General features: G+C 52.1%; 2 protein-coding genes across 4 annotated transcripts; one reads left to right on the top strand and one right to left on the bottom strand.

The window, feature by feature from the left end:
* The first annotated feature begins 4,738 nt into the window (after window positions 1–4,738).
* On the top strand, window positions 4,739–14,006 carry GLOD5 (glyoxalase domain containing 5). Of its 3 annotated transcripts, none has more exons than XM_068152238.1 (4): window positions 4,739–4,815; window positions 12,877–13,027; window positions 13,334–13,489; window positions 13,692–14,006. In XM_068152238.1, the coding sequence occupies exons 1-4, from the start codon at window positions 4,748–4,750 to the stop codon at window positions 13,842–13,844; spliced, it is 528 nt and encodes a 175-aa protein (XP_068008339.1). In that variant the 5' UTR covers window positions 4,739–4,747; the 3' UTR covers window positions 13,845–14,006. The 3 variants fall into 3 exon arrangements, with proteins under 3 accessions (XP_068008339.1, XP_068008340.1, XP_068008341.1); XM_068152239.1 differs by lacking the exon at window positions 4,739–4,815 and adding an exon at window positions 11,288–11,371; XM_068152240.1 differs by lacking the exon at window positions 4,739–4,815 and adding an exon at window positions 11,305–11,371 and having other exon boundaries at window positions 12,771–13,027.
* A 3,977-nt stretch (window positions 14,007–17,983) lies between these two features.
* On the bottom strand, window positions 17,984–24,609 carry LOC137448073 (cis-aconitate decarboxylase-like). The gene is made up of 6 exons (XM_068152237.1): window positions 24,589–24,609; window positions 23,646–23,700; window positions 20,534–20,721; window positions 20,177–20,269; window positions 19,573–19,778; window positions 17,984–18,902 (listed from the first exon to the last, which is right to left on the bottom strand). The coding sequence occupies exons 1-6, from the start codon at window positions 24,607–24,609 to the stop codon at window positions 17,984–17,986; spliced, it is 1,482 nt and encodes a 493-aa protein (XP_068008338.1).
* Between the last annotated feature and the right edge of the window lie 3,292 nt (window positions 24,610–27,901).

Here is a 27,901-nt window from a genome sequence, read left to right as displayed (position 1 = left end):
CCCCTGGTGCAACCTGAGGCCATTTCTTCTCATCCTAGCTTGAGGAAGCCTCTTTCTGTTGCTTTTTCTCTGGGTATTCCCAGTTCCTGAGTGACTCAACGTCCAAGTTTTCAGGTTGGATGAAGGTTGCAGAGGGAAACATCTGCAGTGGGAGGCAGGGTGGCTGCTGGGCTTATCCCAAATTCTCAACCTTAGCTGATTGGAGCTTTCTCAACAGCTCATCATTACCCTGCAGAGCTTATTGCCACAGGATGCTGTAGACGCCAACACTATGAATAAGTTCAAAAAGCCATTAGAGGAGATCAGGGACAGTAGGCCCTTCAAGGGCTGTTGAGCACAGAACTGTGGATACAACCTCTGGCTAAGCAAGCTGCTAGATCAAGGGCTGCTGGAGGCTGGCAGAAGGTCCTGAGGGCAGCATAGCTCTGGGTTTGCCCTTTGAATGCTTTCTCTCCCAAGCATCTGCCAGTGGCCACTGTCAAAACTCATCAGTGCTCACACCCCAGGAGCTGCAGGAAAAGGTGGGTGGGTGAGGGGGGGGTGGTTATATAATCCAAACAGAATCCATCATGCTGGAGCAGGACGCTGGGACTGCTTGGTGGCTGTGTCTGACTCATAATGAGTGTTGTGGTGTCCACTTCTGGGGTCAATATTGCTGACCAATCCTTTACTGTCAGTGCTTTTATCCCATCTGGGATTGTTTACCCAGTGCCATGACCATAATACTCAAACCCCATCCAGTTGCTTTGGGATGGCAGCAGAAGTCCAGGGGGTGACTGTTGGAGTCATAAACTCAGCCAGACATGGCTTGGGGCACATTCACAAGGCTCTGGAGTACTGGTTAGAGACAGGAGCTGTGTTCCACTCCTGATCAGCTGCAAAAGACTTGGTGAAGAAATTATATATCCTTAGAATGGTTTTGGCCTCAGAAGACCTTTAAGCTTATCAAGTCCAACCCTTAACCCAGCACTGCCAGGTCACCACTAAACCATGGCCCTCAGCACTACAATTCCACAGCTTTGAAGCCCTCCAGGGATGGTGACTCCACCATTGCCCTGGGCAGCCTGGGCCAGGCCTTGACAGCCCTTTTGGAAAAGAAATTGCTCCTTGTGTCCAACCTAAACCTCCCTTGGAACAACATGAGATCATTTCCTCCTCATCCTTTCAGTTTATCTGCAGGGGGATGGATGAGTTGCAGTTATACAGAGAAACCACCTGCTGTCAGGGTGGGAAACCATAGAGTCTTGGAATTGTTTCAGCTGGAAGGGACCTCTGCATTGAGTCCCTGGAGACCATGTCAAGGTCTCCCTCGACTGAAAGACTCAAACTTCTGACAAGTTGCCCTGGGCATGGTACAGTTGGTGTCTATCACTTCAGGAGCTGTGAAGGTGCAGGGAGATTTAGCCCTTTTTAGCTCTTCCTCAGGCCAGAATAAGAGGACACAGTCTCAAGCTGTGCCAGGGGAGGTTTAGACTGGAGGTGAGGAGAAAGTTCTTCCCAGAAAGAGAGATTGGCCATTGGAATGTGCTGCCCAGGGAGGTGGTGGAGTCACCATCCCTGGAGGTGTTTAGAAAGAGCCTGGATGGGGTGCTTGGTGCCATGGTTTAGTTGATTAAATGGTGTTGGGTGATAGGTTGGACTTGATCTCAAAGGTCTTTTCCAACCTAGTTAATTCAATTCTGCTCTGCCCTGCCCTATCCTATCCTATCCTATCCTATCCTATCCTATCCTATCCTATCCTATCCTATCCTATCCTATCCTATCCTATCCTATCCCATCCCTTAAACAAGTTGAGTTGCTGGTGCTCTGCAGGAACTGTCCCTGGGTGGTGGTGGGAAGGCAGTGATGATGCCCATGCTGTTTGTCTTCCCCTCCATTTCTGCTGTGTCCTGTGGTGAGGGTTAGTCCACCAGACACCTCATGACTGTGAGAGCCCCCTAGGTTGTCAGCTCATGACATGCCTGGTGTGGTGTGGCCAGCCAGCAGCAGCAGGACTGGCAGAAGCAGTGGGGACAGGTCCCACCATGCTGCCACGAGGACCACAACATATCCATCTCAAATGCCTGCTACTTCATGTGGGTTTATGTGAACTTGAGCCTGGGAAGGGAGAAGAAAGAAAGGTTGGGTAGGAAGGACAAAAGCTGCTGAGTTGAGATGAAAGTGGGGGGGTGATGAGGAGCAGAAAGGGTCCTCTGAGAGATGGGGATGTCTGGAAGAAGAAGAAAGGGCCAAAAATGATCCCTATGGAAGAAAAAGCATTAACAAGGGGGGGGGTGGAAAGAAGAAATGGCACTGGAAGGACCCAAAAAGCAAAGAAGAAACTGTAGCTAGAGACCCAAACTCCTGTGGTCTTCTCCTGCTTGCTGCTGGCACTTTGTGACTGTTTCCCAGCTGTGAATATGGGATGAGAGTCACCAATCAATCCCCATTAAGTTGCCTGAGACGAGAGGTGCTGCTGAATACATTGCTTTAATGCCCTCTGATGAACAAAAGTCACTCATTGCTAATAGAAATTAACTAATGAGCTGTTTCCATTTCCCAGGTTTAATCTGTGCCATTAAGCACCATTCATCCTGCTGAGCTGGACCAGCACAGGAATATATTGAAATGGTTTCCCCTCCATCCCAGTGATCACACCTTGTCCTCCTCTCACAGCTCCAATGCCCCTCTGCTCAGCCAGCTCTTCTGGGTTCCCACCACACCAGCAGCAAGAGAGCTCTGACCTGCTCTGGAGGCGTGGAAATCATGGCCAAGGCACCTGGCAGGCTGCAAGCTCTGATTCTCACATTGGTATTCCCATGGACTTGCAGCATCCTAGCACCTGCTGGAACACCAGCAGCTCCCTCCAGCTCTGCCCTGCTTCCAGCAGCACGGTTCTTACCCACCAGAGGTTCTCCAGAGAGCCCTTTCTGCCAGCACTTGGTCTTCCTGGTGTCACCAGTGATGCCTGGCTCTGGCAAAGCCCTGTGGGGCTGTTCAGCACTAATGAGATGATCTTCAGGCGTGGTGGTGGCAGGCTTGCAGGAGGTTTATGGCTGTAACTGAGGAACATTTAATAAGCTGTGAAGCTCTGGGCAGAGCTGGGGTCACTGGTGTGAGGCTGGAAAGCAGCAGTCCCAGAGCAGGGCTGTTTGCTCCTCCCCAGGTCCCTCTGGCCAGCTTTTGAAGGTTGGTTGGGCTACAGGTGAAAGGAGCACTTGCTTAGGAGGGTTTGGGGATCAAAAGCAACATGGGCAGCAGGGCAAGGCTGAAAGGGTTGGGGTTGTTCAGCTTGGAGAAGAGAAGGCACCAGGGAGATCCTCTGCTGGCCTTTCAGGACTTCAAGAGGCCAGAAGAAAGCTGAGGACAGACTTTTGAGCAGGGCCTGTGGTGACAGGACAAAGGGTGATGGTTTGAACTCAAAGAGGGAGATTCAGACAGTGGTTCTAAGCTGGCCTGAAATGGCCCTGACAGCTCTGTGGTATCACACATGCTTCACCTAACATCTCCCAGTGGCCCCATTCCCTACCAGGGGAAGGTCACAGAATCACCAAGGTTGGAAGAGACCTCAAAGATCATCAAGTCCAACCTGTCACCACAGACCTCATGACTAAACCATGGCACCAAGTGCCATGTCCAATCCCCTCTTGAACATCTCTAGGGATGGTGACTCCACCACCTCCCTGCGCAGCACATTCCAATGACTAACAACTCAGGGAAGAACTTCTTCCTCACCTCCAGCCTAAACCTCCCCTGACACAGCTTGAGACTGTGTCCTCTTGTTCTGGTGCTGGTTGCCTGGGAGGAGAGACCAACCCCCTCCTGGCTACAACCTCCCTTCAGGCAGTTGTAGAGAGCAATAAGGTCACCCTTGAGCCTCCTCTTCTCCAGGCTAAGCAACCCCAGCTCCCTCAGCCTCTCCTCCTAGGGCTTGGGCTCGAGACCTTTCCCCAGCCTTGTTGCCCTTCTCTGGACACATTCAGGTCTCTTCTCCCAGTCAGCCCATTGACAAGCTGTGTGCACAAAGCCATGGACTGCACCATGAGGAACTGCTGCCCTACACCCCTCTCATGGCCTGGCTGAGGAACACCACCCCAGCTGTGTTCTGTGATCTCCCCAAGGCATGGCTGAATTCATGAACAAATGCTGCAAAGCATCCAGCAGCATCAGCTTAGGCAAAGAAAGTACTTATTAGAAATTATTATATCAGAGAGAAATTCTTCACAGTGAGGGTGGGGAGACACTGGAACAGGTTGCCCAAGGGAGGCTGTGGATGCCCCATCCCTGGAGGTGTTTGAGGCCAGGTTGGATGCAGATTTGAGCAACCTGGGCTAGTGGGAGGTGTCCCTGCCCATGGCATGGGGGGTTGGAACTGGGTGATCTTGAAGGTCCCTTCCAACCCAACCCACTCTGTGGTTCTAATAATCTATACATTTATGACTAGAACTTGCTTTCACCAAGTCCACACCACCCACAGGCTCCCAGCCTTTGGCCCTTCCAGGGTAGCACATGGCCAATTTGACCACAGGAAGCTGGTCCTCTGTGTTTGACAGGGAGCAGCCTGGGATGGGGTGGCAGGTCTTGTGTTGCAGGAAAAGGTCTGAAATGCTAACATTTGCTCTTTTTGCCTCCATCTGGCCATTTCTTTCCTTTGCAGGTTCATGGCCAGAACCTCAGCAGACTCTGTGATCAGGAAATCAAACCCTTCTTTGAACGTGCCCAGACCTTCTTGTTAGGAAGAAGCAAAGGAAGTGAGTGATTTACAGACATGACCTTTGTGTTCCTGCCAGTGATTTGGTTGCAAGGAGGGAACATGGCAACCAGCCCCTCTCACAGGTATCTGCCCCCAGCTTTCCTGCCACCAATGTGCTTTCTCCTCCATGGGTTGGGCCTGCAGTTGGCAGCACAAAGCCAGCCTGGCTTTGCACCAGGCAGTGTTTGTCTGAGTCTTGGCTGCGTGTGTCAGCCAGTTTGGCTGCTTCTCAGAGCTGTAGCTTTTGTGCACCTTCCCTTTAGAGGACTCAGCAATCACAGAATGGGTTGGGCTGGATGGGACCTTTAAAGCTCATCTAATCCAAGATCTGGAGGTGTTTAAGCCCAGGCTGGATGAGGCTCTGGCCAGCTTGATCTAGTGTGGGGTGTCCCTGTCCATGGCAGGGGGGTTGGAACTAGATGATCCTTGTGGACTGATACTATGATACTGACAGGTTGGACTTTATGATCTTTGAGGTCTTTTCCAGCCTTGTTGATTCTATGATTCTATTCTATGATTCTATGATCATAGATGAGATTATAGGCTGGAAAAGAGTTCTAATACCATGGAGTCCAACCATTAACCCAAAAATCAGAATTACAGAATGGTTTTGGTTGGAAGAGACCTTTAAGATTGAGTCCAACCCTTCACCCAGCACTGCCAGGTCACCACCAAACCATGTCCCTTAGCACCACATCTCCATGGCTTTGAAACCCCTCCAGGGATGTGGACTCCACCACTGCTATGGGCAGCCTAGGTCAGAACTTGACAACCTTTCTAGTGAAGAAAGGATCATGAGGAGCTGTAAGAGAAGGGGATGTGGAACTGCCTGGCTAAGTCTGGTCCAAATTTCATGCAAGCAGAGCTCATCATGAACTCCTCAGAGACACTTTTCCCTTAAGATGATGGCACCAAGCCTGACCCTGAAGACATGGGCATATTCACAGGGATATTTGTGAGGGCAGAATGATTTCATGGTGAGCTGACTGTGGGGCTGCATGGTCCCAAGGTGATCATTGCAACAGAAATCACTGCATCTGACTCCAAATATTCCAGTCAGGTGTTCCTGAAGATAAAAAGAGAAGCTGATCTGTCTTCTTTGGAAGCTTTTGACTGCACAGGAATCACATTTTCCTTCGGCAAAACAAAGCCCTGTAATGGAAAGTTCCATGCCAGCTTGGCCCAGCTTGAATGTCATAAACCACTTCTCCTGGTGTGTTTAGTCTATCAGAGCCTTAGCTCAGCTCCTTCCAGCTTTGCACCTACTTCATCAATCTTGTCCAGACTCTGAAGCCAGAGGATGAAGGAAACAGGGCTGCAGGATCATAGACTCACAGAATGGTTGGGTTGGAAGGGATACCTTCCACTACACCAGCTTGCTCCAGGCCCCATTCAACCTGTCTCAAACACCTTCAGGGAGGAGGCATCCATGACCTCCCTGAGCAACCTGTTCCGGTGTCTCCCCACCCTCACTGCAAGGTATTTCTTCCTAATCTTCAGTCTAAATCTCCCCTCCTTAAGCTTCAAACCATTGCCCCTCGACCTGTCACAAGCAGCTCTTGCAAAAAGACCCTGCTGAAGGAGCTTGGCAGCAGTGGGCACTGCAAACCAGCAGGGCCCCTCCCAGCTCCTGGGGCCCTTCAGAAACTCCTGCTGAAATGTTTTTCTGCCAGACTGGTTGCTCTCAGGCTGTTTTGCATAGGTTAGGTATGATGAAGCTCTGCAGGAACCTCATCCAAGGTCTCCCCTGACGCTTCACCTGCTCACTGGGGTGAGCTGCTGCATGGATGAGAGCCCAGGCTGCAAGGACACTTGCTTCAGAACATCTCTCATCCCCCCCCACTCTCCCTGCCTCTTTCCTTTCTCCTGACAGTGATGGCAGTGCATTTTTTGGGTTGATTCCCTGTCCTCATAAAGGATTATTTAGGTGGAACGCTTCAGAATGCACCATCTGATGATTTATTGCCTTGTTCCAGCATTAGGGGAGAGCTTAGAAGACAAATCCCAAGCTGGTTGTAATTAATTAAGAGCCTCGTTTGCTCATTCCCTTTGCAGCACTAAAATTTACAGCCTCATAAAACTCACAGAATCAGAGAAATTTTTTTTTGGTTGGAAGAGACCTTTAAGCTCATCAAGCCCAACCCTTAACCCAGCACTGCCCCAGCAGCACCAAACCATGGCCCTCAGCACCACATCTCCACGGCTCTGAAACCCCTCCAGAGACGAGGACTCCACCACCGCCCTGGGCAGCCTGAGCCAGGCCTTGACAACCCTTTTAGGGAAGAAATTGTTCTTTATATCCAACCTAAACCTCCTCTAGTGCAACTTGAGGCCATTTCTTCTTGTACCACCACTTGCTCCCTGGGAGAAGAGCCTGACCCCCACCCTGTCTCCAGCCTCCTGTCAGGGAGTTGGAGAGAGTCAGGTCTCCTCTCAGCCTCCTCTTGCTGTTTTGTGTGGGGGGGGAGATATTTTCTCCTGGTTTTCCAACTTCCCAGCTAGTGAAATGATCCTCACCCATCATGTCAGGTTGGGAAAAAGAGATGGAGAAGCAGCTCATTAATTTTCTCCATGGCTTCAGCAAGGCTGAGGTCAGGAGCAGGGCTTGCTGTCATCTCTCATCCCCGCTCAGCGTGTGGAATGTCTGACAAATCCTTTCCAAAGGTAAAAAGCCCTGCAGGTAGTGGCTCAAATAAGAACATTTTTAGATGGTAGGAGACATGAAGAAGTGGCCTGACTCAGATGGGATCTCTGGGGTTGGTGGAATGCTCCCAATTTTGAGCGTTAATTAGTTCACGAACTGGAGGTTTTCCCACCGGTGTCCTTCCACACTGAGGTTTTCAGGCACATTTCAAAGGGATTTTTCAGCTTTCCCACTTAAGCTGGTGGTGTTTGAAATGGATCCTCCTAGAGAGGATCAGACAACAAAGGAGAACAACAAGTCTGTCAAAATGAGCAACAGAGCGGGCGAGGACAAGAGGGATGGAGATACCTAACCACCTACCACCATTCCAGGCAGGGCTTCAGGAAAGCTTGGAGAAGCTGCTGGAGAGCAGGCAGCAGTCTCACTGGAGTCTCCCTGGGAGCAGGGGATGGGATGGGATGGAATGGAATGGAATGGAATAGAATAGAATAGAATAGATTAGACCGGACCAGGTTGGAAAAGACCTTTGTGACCTTTGAGATCATCAAGTCCAACCTATCACCCAACACCATCTAATCAACTAAACCTGTAAGACCATAATCTGAACTTAGATGTGATGATCTGAACCTACAGACCGTGGTCTGAACTCAGAGACAATAGTCTGGACTCAGAGACCATGGTCTTTAAGTCAAGCCAGGGAGGAGATGGCAGTTGATATCTCTATGCAGTGAATGGAATGGAATGGAATGGAATGGAATGGAAGGAATGGAATGGAATGGAATGGAATGGAATGGAAGGAATGGAATGGAATGAACCAGCTTGGAAGAGACCTTTGAGATCATCAAGTCCAACCTGTCATCCAACACCATCTAATCAACTAAACCATGGCACCAAGCACCCCATCCAGCCTCTTCCTAAACACCTCCAGGGATGGTGACTCCACCACCTCCCTGGGCAGCACATTCCAATGGCCAATCCCACTCTCTATGTGAAGAATTTCTTCCTAACATCCAGCCTAAACCTCCCCTGGCACAGCTTGAGACTGTGTCCTCTTGTTCTGGTGCTGGTTGCCTGGGAGAAGAGACCAACCCCCACCTGGCTACAACCTCCCTTCAGGTAGTTGTAGAGAGCAATGAGGTCTCCCCTGAGCCTCCTCTTCTCCAGGCTAAGCAACCCCAGCTCCCTCAGCCTCTCCTCACAGGGCTGTGCTCCAAACCCCTCCCCAGCTTTGTTGCCCTTCTCTGGACACCTTCCAGCAACTTGGTTAATTCTGTTCTATTCTAAGAAGGGCATTAAGGGGGTTGAGCAGGTCCAGAGAAAGGCAATGAAGCTGGTGAAGGGTCTGGAGAGGAGCAGCTGAGAGGCCTGGTGTTGTTCAGCATGGAGAAAAGGATGCTGAGGGGAGAGACCTCCTGGCCCTCTGCAGCTTCCTGCAAGGAGATTGGAGCCAGCTGGGGCTTTGTGTTGTCCTGCTTCTTGTGTCTTGGGAGAAAAGAGGAAACAACCTCAAACTGGAGGTTTAGGAGGTTTAGGCTGCACATGAGAACCAATTTCTTTCCTGTGAGGGTGGCCAGGCACTAGAACAGGCTGCCCAGGGAGATGGTGGAGTCCCCATCCCTGGAGGTGTTCAAGAAAGGTGTGGACGTGGCACTTGGGGACGTGGTTTAGTGGCCATGGTGGTGTTGAGCTGATGGCTGGGCTTGATTGAAAAGCCCTGCTCCAACCAAGCCCCTTCTGTGATCCCAGGCTGGGCTGAGGCACCGTGTGGTGGCCTTGAGGACCTGTTGAGAGCCCACCCTGGGTTGCGTGCCTGCTCCTGTCAGGGGCTGGATCCTCTTTGCATGGCTGTCTGGGTTAATCAGCCCAGCACAGCTTCACCCTTCCCCAGGGGCTGCTCTGTTAACTGAGCTAAGAGCATCTGGCTTTGCTAACTCCAACAGACATCCCTCTTCCTCCCAGAGACGATGGCTCCTCAGAGCCCTCCTTGCTCTGCTCCAATCTGGTCTAAAACACCTCCCAGACTGGGAGCAGCCTCAATTATTTATGGAGCCTGTTCCTTTCAATTTGTTTCCAGTCTTCACTGTCAAACATCTTGTAGGCTTGCCCGGATCATCATCTTATCCTACCTGCAGCCCTGCTGTGTTGATGGCCTCAAATTCTTCTGCTGGGAGGGAAGATATCATTCCACAGCTCCCAGCAAAGCAAAGCATGTCAGCTATGAGGATCCTTGGATTAAATTCTGCTCTGGGACTTCCAGAGTCCTGAGATGGCCTCCTCCAGCAGACCATGTAGCTCTTCAGGTTTGAAGACAAATCACCAACATCAGGTGATGTTGCAAAGGGGCTTAAGTATGTAGGAGCCCATTTCTGGTCTTGAAATCAGCTTATACACTCAGGAACCTCTTTCTCTCCCCAAATCCTTGGGATTTGGAGTATTTCTCTATATATTGCAGCAGAAATACCCAAGGCAGCAGATTTTTGGGCTGCAGGCACAGGGAGGTGGACAGGAGCCTCTCCTCTTCTCTCCTCTCTTCTCTTCTCTTCTCTTCTCTTCTCTTCTCTTCTCTTCTCTTCTCTTCTCTTCTCTTCTCTTCTCTTCTCTTCTCTTCTCTTCTCTTCTCTTCTCTTCTCTTCTCTTCTCTTCTCTTCTCTTCTCTTCTCTTCTCTTCTCTTCCCTTCCCTTCCCTTCCCTTCCCTTCCCTTCCCTTCCCTTCCCTTCCCTTCCCTTCCCTTCCCTTCCCTTCCCTTCCCTTCCCTTCCCTTCCCTTCCCTTCCCTTCCCTTCCCTTCCCTTCCCTTCCCTTCCCTTCCCTTCCCTTCCCTTCCCTTCCCTTCCCTTCCCTTCCCTTCCCTTCCCTTCCCTTCCCTTCCCTTCCCTTCCCTTCCCTTCCCTTCCCTTCCCTTCCCTTCCCTTCCCTTCCCTTCCCTTCCCTTCCCTTCCCTTCCCTTCCCTTCCCTTCCCTTCCCTTCCCTTCCCTTCCCTTCCCTTCCCTTCCCTTCCCTTCCCTTCCCTTCCCTTCCCTTCCCTTCCCTTCCCTTCCCTTCCCTTCCCTTCCCTTCCCTTCCCTTCCCTTCCCTTCCCTTCCCTTCCCTTCCCTTCCCTTCCCCTCCCCTCCCCTCCCTTCCCCTCCCCTCCCCTTCCCGCTGTCTCTTCTCTCAAGAAACAAGTGACAGGACAAGAGGAAATGGCCTCAAGCTGCACCAGGGGAGGTTTAGGTTGGACACAAGGAACAATTTCCTTCCCAAGAGGGTTGTCAAGCCCTGGCCCAGCTGCCCAGGGCAGTGGTGGAGTCCCTATCTCTGGAGAGATTTCAAAGCCATGGAGATGTGCTGAGGGGACATAGTTTGGTGGTGGCCTGGCAGTGCTGGGTTAAGGGTTGGACTTGATGACCTTAAGGGTCTTCTCCAGCCAAAATGATTCCATGGTTCTCTATTGGCTAGTGGCATGGCACCTGCATCTCATCCAGCTGTGACTGGTGGGACCTTGCAGTGCTGCCAGACACAGAAATGGCCTCACAGGGCAGCAGGACCTCAGTGTGTTGCCTGGTAGAGAATAATCTCAGAGGCAGAGGTCATCAGGCACATTGCCTGCTGCCAGGGAGGTGGGGAACCTACTGCAGCTGCTTGTCACAACTCCTCCTGGGACATCCTTGCTGCTTCTTCCCAGTAAGTCACCCCAGCCTGGGCACCGCCCTTGGCTGTGCTTTGAGAGAGAAGACTAACACTGAGTGGTTAAAATATCCACACTCTTAGTTGTTTGGGGTTTGGTTTGTTGGGTTTTTTTTGGAGCAGCTCCAAGTAGTTGGACTTTTATGTCCTTGAGGTCAAGGTACAGCTGTGCTGGCAGCTCTGGTTTCTAATCTCCTTGGCTTTTCACCCTCCTCCTCCTCCTGTGACGCTGCTGTTCCCACAGCTCAGCTCCAGGCTGCAGGAAGGGGATGGGCATAAAGGAACCACCTGGCACCAGCTTGCCCAAGCTCTTGGTATTCTCTTGCAGGTACTCAGCTGTCTTTATGGTGTCTGATCTCCTTGCAGTTTGCTGAGGGGCTGGTGTGGGAGGAGAAGGTTGGGAGCTACAGGCTTTGCTGTGAGGGCTCTGCAACTTGGGAGTAGCCAGGAAGAGTTCCTGGGTGGGAAGGACTTTGCAGAAGGGACCAGGTTGCTTGGAGGTGAGGTTGTTAACTTGCAAGGAGGTTGGAGCCAGATGGGGGTTGGTCTCTTCTCCTAAAGAACAAGTGACAGGATGAGAGGAAATGGCCTCAGGTTGCCCTGGGAAGATTTAGGTTGGACATGAGGAACAATTTCTACCCCTTGAGGGTTGAAGAGGCCTGAACCAGACTGCTCAGTGCAGCAGTGGAGTCCCCATCCCTGGAGGGCTTTCAAAGCCATGGAGGTGTGGTGCTGAGGGACGTGGTTTGGTGGTGACCTGGCAGTGCTGGGTTAATGGTTGCACTGATGATCTTAAAGGTCTTTTCCAACCAAAACCATTTCATGATTCTAAACATCTGCAGCAAGGAGGACCAGAGACTTTCTGCTGCCTCTGGTAACAGCTTCAGCCCATGACTGATGCAGCCACTGGGAACAGCCCAGGACATGCTGCAACCCCAGCTTGGCTTAAGGACTATGAGGTCCTGGTCCAAGCAAGCTCCTCTGACCCCAGTGAGCAGATGTCCAGGTAAAACTGTGCCTGGGCTCACGATGAACTTGTTCCTGGGTCTGCTGGGATTTGAGATCTCCCCTTGTCAGCCATTTCCCATGGACTCTGCTGCAGAAGAGCAATGCCAGAGGGTAAGAACCCACCATAAAACACCCAGAGGCACCATAACCCCAGGCTATGGAGTCCTTCATGCTGCAGCTCCTTAAACCTCTAGCATCAGTCTTAACCTCTGCCTGCTGGTGTCAGCTTATGGTCCATGTTCTACATCTACATTATATAGGCAGCAGAAGGGTTTCTGTCCCCTTGCTGGAAGGGAATAACGGAGTCCCTTTCCATGGGGACACCAAGCAGCTGCTTCAGCCCTGCTGCCTTCTTCTCCCATGACTATTCTTCCCCCCAGAGATATTTCCCACCACACTGCCAGGATTCACCTTCTCTCTCTGTCTTTGTTCCACTTGGATGAGGGTCCACACCTGGACATGAGGGAGGCTGGGAGGACACCAGAGAGGGCTGGAGGGAAGGGTCACACTCTTGGTCCATACATGGTGCACACAGGTTTTTGTGCATTGGGAGCTCAGCAGCTTGGTAACACCAGCCCTCAGCATGGGCACCCAGCTGGTCCTCCAAATCTGGCCCTCACTGGGTCTCTGGAATGTTCAGGTCCCACCAGAGCAAGCCAGGGGTCTGAGGCCCTTTCAGGGAGGAGAATTTATTGCTTCTGTACTTGTGCCACCTGCAGGCCAAAAGAAAACCTCTCTGATCTCCATTCACATTCTCCGGGTCCAATCCCTGGAGCACTTCCCTGAGTAGCTGGATGCTCCTAAACTTCATGCTCTGGTTCCCAGCCCTGAGATGATGTCCTGGAAGGAGAAGCAAGTGAGTCCACCCCCATGTTTCATCCAGCGCCTGGACCACCTTGTGTTGACTGTGAAGAGCATCGAGGACACTGTGGACTTTTACTCCAAAGTCTTGGGCATGCAGGTGGTGACTTTCAAGGTAATATGGGGCACAGGCTCAGCTTGGGTCTAGGGGTCCTCCAGCTGCAGTTCTAGGCCAGAGTGCCCCAAATTGAGGACAACCTCACTCTGGTTTGGAGGTAGCTGCTGTGGCTGTAGGATGTTCTGGGGTCACTCTTGCTCCATGGGAGCCTTGCAGCGGTCAGCTCTTGTCCACAGCAAGAGCCCAGAGTTAGCAGGACTACAGCCAGCTCCTCAGGACTGTGAGGGCTGTGCAGATGAGTAGATGCTGAGGGCTTCCAGCCCTGTGAGTGCCATCATATTTTGAGTCTCTCCTTTGGGACAGGGGAACCGCAAAGCTTTGCACTTTGGCAACCAGAAGTTGAACCTGCATGAGGCTGGGAAGGAGCTGGAACCCAAGGCTTGGTGTCCAGTCCCTGGCTCTGCTGATATCTGCCTTATCACAGAAGTGGCCCTGGACCAGCTGCTGGATCATCTGAAGGTGAGGAAGGCATAGTGTCCCCAAGAGGCATGAAGCCAGAGCCTCCTGAGTGACACCTTGGGGGTCTGTGTCTTGGGGGAATGTCAGAATTGTCTTCTCCAACAGCTTGTGTTCTCAAGGCTGGGGTGAAGAGCATACCACACCCTGGCAGGACCACCTGAAGCATTATCTCTCTTGTATCTCCTGTTATATCTCCTGCCAGGCCTGTGGGGTGACTGTTGAAGAAGGTCCAGTGGGTAGAACCGGTGCCATAGGCCCAATAACATCCATCTACTTCCGAGACCCCGATGGGAACCTGATCGAGGTCTCCAGGTACTGTAAAGATGTGGCTGCAGGCAACAGGGGTGAACCCTGACCACAATCTGTACCCTGCCCCTTTGCCAGCAGAAGCCACACTTCTGGTGGACATCTTAGAGGCTCAAGCTTTTATTTGGCCAACCTAGGACAGGTTTCAAATGCCAACCATCAAAGTAGGAGTTCTGCCTTTAATTAATAAAAAGCAATTTCTCAGACAGTGTCTTCCCAAACAAAGAGTTGTCAAAGTCTGACCCAGGCTGCCCAGGGCAGGGGTGGAGTCTCCATCCCTGGAGGGGTCATGAAGATGTGGTGCTAAGGGACATGGTTTTGTGGTGGCCTGGCAGTATTGGGCAGTGGTTGGACTTGAACATCTGAAAGGGCTCTTCCAACCCTAACATTTCTAAGATTCTCAACAGCAAAAAAAAAGCCATTGAAGGACTTGGGAGTTCTTCAAGAGGAGCAGTTCCCCAGGTGGCCACGCTGTGGTAGCCCCGTTAAGAAGGGCTGGAAGGCAGAGAGGTCTCTTCTGACCTCTACAGTCCAAAATCTCCTCTAAAATGGAGATAGTCTCTGAGCTGTACTTTGGTTTTATCTCCCCCTGTGGCCTTAGGGATGAAGCTGCTTCCGGTTGGGATTGATCCACTTTGGGGATTAAAGACCAGAGCTGCCCTGGGACAAAGGCACATCTCAGAACTTGCACCTTGGGAATGGAGCTCGAGGAGAGATCCCCAAAGAGGGACCCCAAGGGGAGTGGAGCTGCCGGCTGCTGTCCAGGGTGCTGAGAGAGGGGTCCCGTCCTGATCCCCAAGGGTGGGTCCCAAGGTCCATGGGTGTGTCTTGCCTATGGGAGAGGGTCAGTGGCCACGGGAGAGGGCTGACATGGCATCCTGCTCCCACCAGCCCTGCCTCACCTTTCCCACTGCTCAGGGCTTCTCCTTGGCCAAGGGCTTGCGTCAGTGGAGTCTTTCACCTAAGGAACAAATTCCTGACTAGAGCGAGCAGTGAGTGAGAGAGCATCCTGTGGACACAGCTTTCATCCAAATTCATGACATTGGGGTGCTGGAGTGGGTCCAGAGAAGGACAACAAAGCTGATGAAGGGTCTGGAGAACATATCTGGTGAGGAGCAGCTGAGGGACCTGGGGTGGTTCAGCCTGGAGAAAAAGCAGGCTGAGGGGAGACCTTCTGAAAGGAGGAGAAGAGAGCCTCTGAAAAGAGATTTGATACAGGTGGAACAAGTGCCAGGACAAGAGGAAACAAGATTAAGTTGCCCTAGGGGAGGTTCAGGTTGGACATGAGGAGCAATTTCTTTCCTTTGAGGCCTGGCCCAGGCTGCCCAGGGCAGTGCTGGAGTCCCCATCCCTGGAGGGGTTTCAAAGCCATGGAGATGTGGTGCTGAGGGCTGTGGTATGGTGGTGCTCTGGCAGTGCTGGGTTAAGGGCTTGACCTGATGAAGTTAAAGTGTTTTCCAGCCAAAACAACACTGTGAGCTTCTGATTCCATGAACCTCTGGTGTGGGATTGCAGTTCCTGGTTGATTACTAACACAGACCGAGCCTGGCTCTGCACTGGAAGTGTCCTTACATTTATTGAGTTCCTACCATGAATGTGTTTGGGGAGAAACATTTCCTTTTCTCCATTTTCAGTGTCATTTACCTTGGAAGAGCAGCAGCACGAAGGACAGTGACTCTTTTCTTATTCACCCAGAGAGGAGAAGTCAGGGGCTCTGGTGATGCCATATTAATCACTGAACACCCTTGGTGTCACACGGGCTGGTCTCGACTCTCACACAGGCCATTGATTCCCTTGGCTCTTGTAAGGCTTCACTTCCCTTGCCAGGGGTTTGAGCCTCCTAGCTCCCTACGGATGTGACACATCTGCTGTTTGAGACTGGAAATAAGGAGTGAGACATTTCCCTGGGCTGGGATGCTGGAGGTGTTTCCAGGGCCCTGAGTTTTTAGAGGAAATACCATGACTGAAACACAGCTGAGGTATGTCTGCAGCTCCTGCTGCCCAGTGAGAGGACAAGGTACAATGGGCATAAACTGGGACCCAGAAGGTTGTGTCTGAACATGAGGAGAAACTTCATTGCCTGTGAGCCCCTCCACAGCAGCTTTGTTTCATATGAGAGGTTTAGCTATGGGGAGACATGGTTCTGGGCTTCCCAGGTCAAGGGAGACAAGAAGCTACTGGAGAGAGTCCAGTGCAGGCTACAAAGATGCTGAGGGGCCTGGAGCATCTCTGTGAGGAGGAAAGGCTGAGAGCCCTGGGGCTGTTGAGCCTGGAGAAGAGCAGCCCCAGAGGGGATCTGAGCATAGCAAGAGATAAAGGATCTGCGGGGGGCAAGAGGATGGGGCCAGGCTCTTCCCAGTGTCCTGCCCAGGGACAGGACAAGGGGCAGTGGGCACAAAGTGGAACCTGCAAGGAGTTCCATCTGAACAAGAGGAGAAACTTTGTTGTGAGGGTGCTGGAGCCCTGCAGCAGGCTGCCCAGAGGGGTTGTGGAGTCTCCTTCTTTGGAGAGCTTCCAAACCCAGCTGACCATTGTGATCCTGGGCAAGCTGCTGTGGCTGCCCCTGCTTGAGCAGGGCATGGACTGCATGATCTCCAGTGGCCCCTTCCAACCCTCACCATGCTGGCATTCTGAGTTTCTGTGAAGCAGAAGGTAAGTTCTCTCTGTTGAGTGCTCATGTTCAACCTCAGGCTTTGCTGGGTAACAGCTGCTGTTCTCATCAGGACCAGCAAGAGCCTGAAGTGCTTGGGGTAAATATGTGGCTCTGGAGAATTCAGTGGCCACAGGCCAGCCTTCTAGCTGGTAGTGTCCAGCCTCTGCTGGGCTCCCACCTCTTGAAACAGCCCTTATTGTGCAACTTCTGAATCAAAGTGAAAACCTGATGGTCTACAGCACACAGCATGAGACCTTAATGCAGAAAGTGAATTTCCTTCAGTTCTTTATTCAGAAAGATTCAGTGTGGACATGATGGACAGTAGGAGAGTGGACAAACACTTTGGCTCTGGCTGGGAAGTTCTCTGCATAGACCACTACCAGCAAGCTGAAGAGGAACCAGCCCATGTTCTCTCTTGCCTGTCTCATCCCACCCTCCCTTCAGCAACAGGTTCCATTCCTACACCATGATCATCATGGAAGCAAGTCTTTTGAGTCAGCAATCACAGTGTTTGGTTAATGTCCAGGGGAATGTTCTTATGCTTCTCCATCTCACTGCTCAGAAAGGACATGGAGTGAGGAAGCCTTTTGGTGGAGCACAGGCACCAATTTCAGCCTAGATGAGCTAAGAGCTGAGCCTCAGTCAGCTGTCCCTCCTCTTATAATGTCACTCACAGCATGCATGTGCCCAAGTCACCATCCAGAGGTGCCCATTGTACACCAACTACAGAGACCCCCTCTGGTGAACCAGGTCTGAGGAAATGCCTGGGCAAAGCCAGGAGAGATGTGGCCCAGCCCTAGCACTGACAGGGATCACCTCAAGGGAGGCATGGGATGTGGGTGTAGGAGTGAAGGTGGGCTCTTTGCCTGCCTATTGCCTTTCATTCAGAAGAGACAAAAGGTTTCAAGACTCCTTGTACCAGCAGAAAGGTGGCAAACACTTCCCAAGGGCTGGGGAGCTGGGAGGATTTGCTGGAAGAGGAAAAACCTTCCCTCTCTGCCTGAGAGTTTTGCAGGCAGAGCAGTCTGCAGTCTCTGATGGGTTGTCCGTCTGGCCAGCATGACTGACCAACCATCTGAGGAGTGCCCAGAAGAGTGCTGAGAAAAGCACACGCTAGGCAGCCCAACTTCCTTTCCTCCCCAGGTCTGGTGGCTCTGCATAGGGAAAAAACCCTTTGAATGCACCTTCCAAAACCATCTAGAGACTATTCCTTCTGGGGAACCAGCTTCCAGATGATCCCTCAGGATCCTCAGAGATTCCCATGGGGTTTTGGTGGGGTTTTTTTTTGGGGGGTATTTGTGGTGGTTCTTCAGCTACTCAGCAGCCCCCACGAGTAGAAATTTCATCTGCATGCTCATTACTGCTCCAGACACATCTCCTGCCCCTTGGGCTCCGCTGCTATCGAAGCATCTACTTTGACTTCATGGGGTGGGAACTTTCCTGTCGTTGGAAACCAAGAGTAAAAGCACCAATGAAGAAAGGAATCAGAGGTTGGCCGGGATGAGTCTCTCGTCAAAGCCCCGCCTGCCGCTCCATCACAGGCTGCAGGCCAGCTGGGAGCTGTCTGACAGGCTCTCCAGGTTGTCCACCGTGGCGATGATGGTTTCGATCTGCTCCTCCGGGAGCACGTGAGAGGCGTTGGACCGGAACTTCTTCAGGAGCGACTCTTTGCTCAGAGGCTTCCTCCAGTGGCCGTAGAAAGTGTCGCACTTGCCCGTCAGGACGTCTCCGCTGTGCAGGAGCAGCGCCACCTCCCCGTACATCTTGTCGAAGTTGGCCGCGTTGTCTTCGGGGTGCTCCACCACCACTTTGTCCAGCAGCTCCCTCAGCTCCCGCCGCTGGATGCTGGTCTCCGCGAAGGAGCCGAGGCCCACCTCGCCGTCCAGCAGGGCGGCACAGGCGTTGAACTGGAAGGAGTGTCTGGCCTGGTGCTCCGAGCTGGGGAAGGGGCGGTTGATGTACTTGGACACCGGGATCTTCAGCACGATGGTGCGGATCAGGGAGGGGGAGAAGGACCCTGCGTAGTTGATGAAGAGGTTCCGGACCGACAGGGCGGCGTCCACCACCCAGTGCATGCCCAGGTGGGCCGGGAACCTCTTGAAAGCGACGTCCTGCTTCTCCAGGAGGAACTCGTGGCGCTCGCTGGGTGCGGAGAGCGGCTTGGGCTGGTAGACGCCGTAGAAGACGCTGAATCCGGAGCAGCCGGGGATGTCGTCCAGGATCAAGGGGCTGGCCTCCATCCCCCGGGCAGCCAGCAGAGCCGCCTCGAAGCCCAGGCGGGTGGCGTTGCCGATGTGCAGCGGCTTGGCCTGGGTGGCGGCGTTGGCCATGGGTGCCCCCGCGAGCGAGGCGGCGATGCCCAGAGCGTGGGTGCACTGCGCCCTGCTGAGGGACAGCAGCTTGGCCGTGGCCGCAGCACTGCCCACGGTGCCCACCACTGAGGGAGGGTGGAACCTGAAGGGGAAATGGCAGGTATGAGCATCTCGAGAACCTCACCGTGGCAGCACCCATGGCCCTCACCTACCAGACCTGCCCTATGGGAATGGGAAGCTGAGCCAGCCACTGGCGAGTCCTCATGGCCCTGGTGCAGGTGGAATTCACCTGACTCGAAATGTAGCCATCAAAACCCAAGTGTCTACTTGTGACCCCCACAGGAGACAGAGAGTGAGCTCAGGTCCACACCCCTGAAGCCAGCAGGGACATCTGCAACTAGAGCAGGTTGCTCAGAGCCACAACCAACCTGACCTGCAGTGGTGCCAGGCATGGGGCATCTCCCAGCTCTCTGGGCAGCCTGGTCCAGGCTCTCATCACCCTCAATGTCAAATATTTCTCCCTTCTCTCCAGTCTCCCTCTCTTAGTTCAAACCATCACCCCTTGTCCTGTCACAACAGCCCCTGCCCATGATGATGACACTGTAGACTCAGTGGTAGTCCTCTTCGTGGTTCTTTCTGAAGCAGGACCACTGGAGGCCACCAAATGAATGTGTGGTTCCCCACCAGCTCTGCTAGAACTGGCATGTGGCTCTCGATAGGGCTCTGCCCTAATCCTGAGTGGTTGACACCTTGAAGAGGCCACAAGAGCCTCACCAAGCCTCTTTCTGCTGGGTGAAGAAAAAGAGGTTTACCTTCTTGGGATGTCATGAGCCTCGGTGGAGAAATGCATGAGCCTTCCCTGAACTTCCAGGCCCACATTGAATGCCAGCAGGAAATCCATGCCGTTGGGTTTGGTGCCTGGAGGTAACATCTGGGAAGCTGCCAGAAGAGCTGGCAGCACAGCTCCTGAGGGGTGAGTAGCAGGGTGCCAGGTATCATCAAAGTCCATGGAGTGAGTCTGTCAAAGAAATGGAGATAAGAACATGCTGGTGGGAGGGGCTGGAAGCTGAGGGAGCTTAGGGTCCTTTCTGATAAGTGTTGTCTGCAACAGATTGAATATGAGGGACAATTTCTCTGCTGAAAGAGTGGTAGGGCACTCTGGCAGGGGGGCTGGACTCAATGATCTTCAGAGATCCCTTCCAACCCCTATCATTCTGTGATTCTGTGACTGACTATGAGCATCCCCCAAGTTGCCTCATGGTCCCCATGGGGGCTGTTTGGTCCCTCTAAAAGGATTTCTTTCCCCCCCTGCCCCTCCATTTCCCCTACCACTCACCCATCTGCTTCCTATAGTACTAACTGGTGTCTCTGAAGGCACCTCAGAGCAGAGCTGCTCCTGGAGGAGCCTTGCCTTACCGCAACTCCATTGGTGAAGGCAGCCAGCGTTGGGGACAGCTTCACACCGGGCTTGCCATAGACTGAGCTGACAGCAACTGGAGAGTAGAGCTCCTGTCAAAGGGAGGGGGACAGTCAGGTGAGGACCTTGGGAGAAGCAGTGAGTGTGTGGTACCAGATAAAGCCGTGGTGGTGGTCAGGGTGGTAGGGGTGGCGGTGGGCGTAGAGATGGTGGTGGCTGTGGTGGTGGTGGTGAGGGGGGTGGGTGATGGTTATGGAGGTGGTGATGGCAGTGGTGGTTGTGGTGGCTGTGGTGATGGTGGTGGCAGTGGCCTCGGGGTGGAGCCATCACCACAAGGTGAGGGAGGCTGTTCCTACCCGGCAGTACTGCAGAGCGATATCAAAGACAGGTGTGGTGCTGCCCACAAGGCCAACCCCAATGCTGTCCAGGATCATCCTCTTGCTTCTGTGACAAACAGTTTTGGACAAGTGCTCAGGTCGAACTGCATGGATGAAGGAGGCAAAGCTGCTGGTCACAGTCTCCTCTGGCACGCTCCTGGCCACCACTGCAGCATCAAGAGAGAGGGAAGAGGCTAAAGACACATGGGCCATGTGCTGATGGCTCTCAGGTCTTCACTACCTGGTCTCACTGAATTTATGCAAGGGCAAAGATAGACAAAGGGAGCAGGATCAGGTAGCTATGAGGTGACAGAAAGAGAGGAAATGGCCTGAAATTGCTCCAGGGGACGGTTAGGTTGGAGATTAGGAACAATTTCTTTCCTGCAAGAGTGGTCAGGCACTGGAACAGGCTGCCCAGGGAGGTGGTGGAGTCACCATCCCTGGAGGTGTTGCAGAAACGTGTGGCCATGGCACTTTGGGACATGGTTTAAGGGCTGTGCAGGTGTCAGGTTGATGTCTGGACTCAATTATCTTAATGGTCTTTTCCAACCCAAACAATTCTCTGATTCTATGAAACTCAGCAGCTGAATAACCCAGGATGAGGGAAGCAAGAAAACAAAAGCCCTTTGTTTCAACATCTTACAGGAAAGCTCCTCCAGATCAGCAGGTACAGATGACACTTAGTGTTTTCACACCAGAAAAGAAGGCAATTAACTAATAATGAAAATAATGACCCTTCCCTCATTCCCCTTGCTCAGATTCACTCTAAATGTCATGCCAACTGACTCACAGTTTGCTCTCCAGTGGATTTGGACTCACCTAGAGCCCAGGAGTCTAAAAACCACTTGTAAACACAGCTGAGAATGTCATCACCACCGTGACTCACGGGGAGAAAATCCACCCCTTGCAGCAGCTCCATGAAATACATCTCTATAGGAACCCCCACAGCCCAGCAGAAACCCCCTGCTGCTGCAAATCAGTGTCCTCCTTGAGAGCTTCTTCACAAAGGAAGGCACCGAGCCCCTCGAGGAGAAGGAAACAGTGAAGCCAAAATGGATTGGAGAGGCTGGAGGAAAATCAGCTCAGAGAAGCTGCACTCAGAAGACTGAGAGTCCTTCCTTCACCCAGAACACTGAGAGCCCTTCCTCCACCCAGACATTGAGAGCCCTTCCTTCACCCAGACATTGAGAGCCCTTCCTTCACCCAGACACTGAGAGCCCTTCCTTCACCCAGACACTGAGAGCCCTTCCTTCACCCAGAACACTGAGAGCCCTTCCTCCACCCAGACATTGAGAGCCCTTCCTTCACCCAGACATTGAGAGCCCTTCCTTCACCCAAACACTGAGAGCCCTTCCTTCACTTAGAACACTGAGAGCCCTTCCTTCACCCAGACACTGAGAGCCCTTCCTTCACCCAAACACTGAGAGCCCTTCCTTCACTTAGAACACTGAGAGCCCTTCCTTCACCCAGACACTGAGAGCCCTTCCTTCACCCAGATACTGAGAGCCCTTCCTTCACCCAGAACACTGAGAGCCCTTCCTTCACCCAGACACTGAGAGCCCTTCCTTCACCCAGAACACTGAGAGCCCTTCCTTCACCCAGACACTGAGAGCCCTTCCTTCACCCAGACACTGAGAGCCCTTCCTTCACCCAGACATTGAGAGCCCTTCCTTCACCCAGACATTGAGAGCCCTTCCTTCACCCAGACACTGAGAGCCCTTCCTTCACCCAGACACTGAGAGCCCTTCCTTCACTCAGAACACTGAGAGCCCTTCCTTCACTCAGAACACTGAGAGCCCTTCCTTCACCCAAACACTGAGAGCCCTTCCTTCACTTAGAACACTGAGAGCCCTTCCTTCACCCAGACACTGAGAGCCCTTCCTTCACCCAAACACTGAGAGCCCTTCCTTCACTCAGAACACTGAGAGCCCTTCCTTCACCCAGACACTGAGAGCCCTTCCTTCACCCAGAACACTGAGAGCCCTTCCTTCACCCAGACACTGAGAGCCCTTCCTTCACCCAGACACTGAGAGCCCTTCCTTCACCCAGACATTGAGAGCCCTTCCTTCACCCAGACACTGAGAGCCCTTCCTTCACCCAGACACTGAGAGCCCTTCCTTCACCCAGACACTGAGAGCCCTTCCTTCACTCAGAACACTGAGAGCCCTTCCTTCACTCAGAACACTGAGAGCCCTTCCTTCACCCAAACACTGAGAGCCCTTCCTTCACCCAGGCACTGAGAGCCCTTCCTTCACCCAAACACTGAGAGCCCTTCCTTCACTTAGAACACTGAGAGCCCTTCCTTCACCCAGACACTGAGAGCCCTTCCTTCACCCAGACACTGAGAGCCCTTCCTTCACCCAAACACTGAGAGCCCTTCCTTCACTCAGAACACTGAGAGCCCTTCCTTCACTTAGGATACTGTGAGTCTTTCCTTCACCCAGGACATTGAGAGTCACTTTGAGCAGTGCTAATAGGGGGGATCAGATGTATGAGAGAACCAGAAGGTCAGAGACTCACAGAATCATGGAACCACAGAATCATGGAATTACAGACTTGTGGAGCCATAAAACCATAGATTCATGGAATTACAGAACTGTAGAGTCATAGGATCATGGAATCATAGGATGTTTTGGGTTGGAAGGGACCTTTACAGAACAAACAACAGAACAATTTGAGGATCTGAGCAGTCTGTTGATAGCTACAGTTTCAATACCTTATATTTATGGTCAGAGAGGAAGAGTTTGGAAAGCCTGGTTCTAAAGCAGGTGGAGGTTTGGGTTTAGCACTGCCTTAACCATCAACATCTCCCCCACCTGGTACTTCTCTCCTTGTTTGTTTTAGCAGCTGAGGGCAAGCACCACCGCGAGTCCCCATCCCCCAAAGCATGCTTCTCCTCCAGCAATCTGGGCAGTTTTTCTCACTGCCCTAAGCCCAGAACTTGTTTGGTGGGGTTGGTTTGTTTGTTTGGGTTGGGTTTGTGTGGGTTTTTTTTTTGTTGGTGGGGCTGTTTTTTTAGCAGGGAGATGGATTATTTTGGGATGGTCTCTAGGAGAAGCCAGGGGTTGCTGTTCTGCAGAGGGATACGAACCGTGAGCAGCAGTTTTGTGAAGGTGCCGGGAGGTTGCCAAGACCGTCTGGGATTTCTGGAGGAGAGAGAGAGAGAAGGGGGGGGGGGGGCAAAAAAAAGAGAGAACATTGGTCACCAGAGCTGCCTGAGCTGTTTCAGAGCTGTTTTACTGGTTGTGCCTCTAAGGTGGCACCTCGCAGATCAAATGAGAGGATTAAGCTACAGATTTAAAGGAGGGGGGAAAAAAACCAACAGAAATCATATTTTCCAGAGCCAAGTCCAGCAGAAGTGCCAAGAACAGCCAGGGAAATCGAGCAGTACAGTAGGACAGGCAGCACAGCCTCCTCAGACCATGAAATCCTCCCACAGCTGCGAGCAGGACCAGCTCAGAAGGGATACTAGGGGAAAAGAACCATCCAGAAGATCCCAACAGCACAGAAGATCCCAACAACACCACCCCCCCTGCCGTGGGAACATGCAAGACATCTGTTGGGGATGCAGAAAAGGCACAGGCATGGAAGGAGCAGGTCAGTGAGAAAAGTGTGGGGGAAAACATCTGATCTTGTTTGTATTGGGACAAGTCCTCCTCTCACGTTGTGATAATTGGGACCAGTTGAGGAACAACCCAGAAAATTACTTTCTCTCCTTAAAGTGGAAAAAGAAAGTGAGGAACCACCTGCAATAGGACTTTCCCTCCTTAAAGTGGGAAAGAAAAGTGAGGAACCACCTGGAACAGGATTTTCTCTCCTTAAAGTGGGAAAGAAAAGTGAGGAACCACCTGGAACAGGACTTTCTCTCCTTAAAGTGGGAAAGGAAAGCGAGGAACCACCTGGAAAAGGACTTTCTCTCCTTAAAGTGGGAAAGGAAAGTGAGGAACCACATGGGAAAAAAATGGTTTTATCTCCTTAAAGTGGGAAAGGAAAGCTCAGAGGTGGGTAGGTTTGGTCCATGCAATGGTAGTTACCTGCAAGGTTAAGTAGACCATGCTGGTAGCTGCTCCCAGATCTTTGTCCCCAGCGTTGCGTGGCTCGGTTGGAGGGATGGGAGAGGAGAGGTGGTGTCTGCAAGGTGCTTTGGTGGCAGGGTTTATATATGCTCCTGAAAGGCAATTTGCTTTTTTGTTTTGTGTGTTTTTGGTGCAACTGAATTTTTCGGTGTGATGACATCAGCCCCTGGGGATGGAGAGGGTGGGGGGAATAGATGAGGAGGGGTGGTTGTTGCTCTGCTGAACAGAGGAGAAACCCCCCCTGGTTTCAGGAAATAAGGGGAGGGGGGGGGTTGAAATCATAATAATTCAGGACAATAACTGACAAAGTTCAAGGAAATTCCTGTCTCCAAAATGCTCCAGGTGCCAATGTGTGAAGCAACCAGCCCCAGGCTCCTCCTCCAGAGGAGGACTATAAAACCGGTCCTCACCAGGAAATGAGAGGGACAAGAGCATCCTCCCATTGAGCTGAAGTGTCACCAAACCAGGTAAATCCAGGCTGCAGAGGGAGAATGTGGCACTGGTGGCTTTGCTTTGATGCTTTTCTGGAACCCACTCAGTGTGTTGTCCCTGGGCTGGATCTATCCTTGGCTCTCCTTCTTCTCAACGCTCTGCTCTGTGCTGCTGCCGGGTCAGGGAAGTGTTAGTGAAGAGGTGAAGCTACAGAGAGATTCCAGGAGACACTGGGACATTCCCAAAGGAGTGCTTGGGTTTGGGGGAATGCTGTGGCTGTTTGCTTTGTCCAGCCATGAAACCTGGGGACACTTCACATGCTGCCTATTATTTTGTGTAGAGAAACAGCATGGTGGGACTCACCTGGCTTCTAGACCCAGCCTGAGCTCTCTGCTAAATATTAGGTTGGATATTAAGAGAATTTTCTTTGTTTGTAGTGTGGTCAGGCACTGGAGCAAGCTGCTCAGGGAGGTGCTGGAGTCCCCAGCCCTGGAGGTGTTCAAGAAGTGTGTGGACATTGCACTTTGGGATATAGCTTAGTGGCCATGGTGGGCTGAAGATTGGACTTGATAATCTCAGAGGTCTTTTCCAACCTTAATGATTGTATAATTAGGCTTGGTATTAATTCTGAACCCTAAAATAATTCTACTAATTGATAAATAACTTAGGCACTGTGAACATCAAAATGTATCTCAGGCAACTTGGAGCTGCTTTTCTGCCAAGGAGAGGCAAGGCTCTGAGGGTTCTTCTTCTGGTGGTGTGCATCTTGCTGGGTGCTCGTCCCAGAAGAGCTGCTCTCTGTGCTCTTCATTTGTTCCTCTTGACATGTGCAGGATTTCCTCAGAGCTCTATATACATTTGCTCTCATTTATAAGGTGGAAAACTAATTGCAAAGCACCACCAGGGATGTCTGAAAATGTCCCATGTTGGTATTCAGACCGGTGTCCCAGGGCATGCTGAGCCTTGCTCCAACCTCCTGGGGAAGCAATGTCCATGCACCAGCCTAGTCCCATTTATATTGGTCAAGGTGAAGGGCAGGCAGCAGACATCAAGGCAAAGCAGATGCTTGTGGGGATTCCTTCAAAGCCCAGCATGGGAAGGGGGTTCAGAGGGAAAGACCTTCTCTGGAGGGGGTGAAAGGAAGCTGTTGTCAGCAAGCTGGTGAGTGTAGAATCACAGAATGGTTTGGGCTGGAAGAGACCTTAAAGATCATCTAGTTCCAACCCCTCTGCCATGGGCAGGGACACCTCCCACTAGACCAGGTTGCTCAAAGCTCCATCCAGCCTGGCCTTATTTAAAGGAAAAGGTGTTCAGAGCCTGCAAGCTGGCCAGGTGGGCATGGCTCAGAGGTCACACTGAGGGGAGAAGAGCCAGGGTGAAGGAAGGACCTCACAAATCATCCCTGCCAATCCCAGGATGAAGAGTATCAGGGGCAGGCAGGAAAAGGGAGGTGGCTGGGCGAGTGAGGGGGTGGCTTTGGCTTTGCTCTTGATGTATGAGGTATTTGTTTGAGGGAAGGATCACCCCAAGCTGTCCCATCAGCTCTGTGAGAGGTCTGGCAGCTCCCCAGGGTGCTTCCTCAGCATGGCAAGGTCTCCATCCTCATTGCTGTCTGTACAGTGACACAGTTAGAGTAGGAAGGGACATCCTGTGGGTTTCTCTGCTCCCACACTGCCCTACATCAGCTGTACCTTCTCTGCCCAAAGAGCTACTTTGCATTGGTCCCAGCCTGCAGACCTGCAGAGGAAGGTCTTGGTGGGCAGGGAGCATATCTGTCACCTTATCAGTTTTCTACAGTGATGTGGAGAAACAGGTCCCTACAAAGTGCCAGAGGCAGTGACTGCACAAAGAGGACAGTGACAACAGTGATGAGAGGTTTTGCCCCAGGGACAACTAAGGCTTGGGCATGCTTGGAGCAGAAAACACCTCTGAGTGCTTCCACACAGACCCTGGTTCCTCCAGGTCTTGGTGCAGACCATGACATGTTGAGTGCTGCTGCCCATAAGACAGTAACTGGAGAAGATTCAATGTTAGATATTTCAGGGAATAGAGGAGGGGAAGCAACAAAGAAGAGGTCCCAGGACAGGGAGTGCTGTAGGCAGGTATGAGCAAAGCAGGTCTGCAGCTGTCTCCAAAACCTCCTCCTTCCATGGGAAGCTCCTTCAGCCTCCTTCTTTTCCATACCTTGGTCTAAATCTTCTCAAAGCCTTTCCCTTTACACCTCTGTACAGCATTTTCTGGTCTTTCTCTTCCCCCTTCTCAGATGTCCAACCAGCCCTCTTAAGTTGTGTCTCTAGGCCCTTCTCAATGGCCAGGCATTGGAACAGGCTGCCCAGGGAGGTGGTGGAGTCACCATCCCTGGGGGTGTGGAAAACACATGTGGACATGGCACTCTGGGACATGGCGGGGTTCAGGTGATGGTTGAACTTGATGATCTTAGAAGTCTTTTCCAACCTTGGTGATTCCCAAACCCAAGCTCTATGCTGCAGGCTCCCAACCCCCCAGCACAACGCATTGGCCAGGACCGAGCTTTGGCACACTGGAAACTACTTCTGTGAGTCAAGCAGTCACCTGGCCAACCCATCTTCCTCCAGAAACCCATCTCTTCCTCCTCTAGAGACCGCCCCAAACCAGGGGCTTGTTGCAGCATGCCTAGAAAGCCACTGTCTGAGCTATTTCAGAGTGAAACATCTGCAGGAGCTTAACATTGTGGCCCACCTCCAAGTACAACCATTTAAACCAAACTGCTTATTTATAGCTGAATGGCAGTGAAATGAAAGAGACAGCCCTGTAGACTCCACAGGTACCTGCTCAGCTCCTCCTAAGGCTGCACCATTTC

The sequence above is a fragment of the Melanerpes formicivorus genome, unplaced genomic scaffold (assembly GCF_026170545.1).
Source record: "Melanerpes formicivorus ecotype bairdi unplaced genomic scaffold, bMelFor1.0.p_v2 SCAF_22, whole genome shotgun sequence".
Classification (NCBI taxonomy): Eukaryota; Metazoa; Chordata; class Aves; order Piciformes; family Picidae; genus Melanerpes; species Melanerpes formicivorus.
The sequence above is the reverse complement of the archived record's forward strand: the minus strand, read 5'-3'. Positions and strand labels throughout refer to the sequence as shown.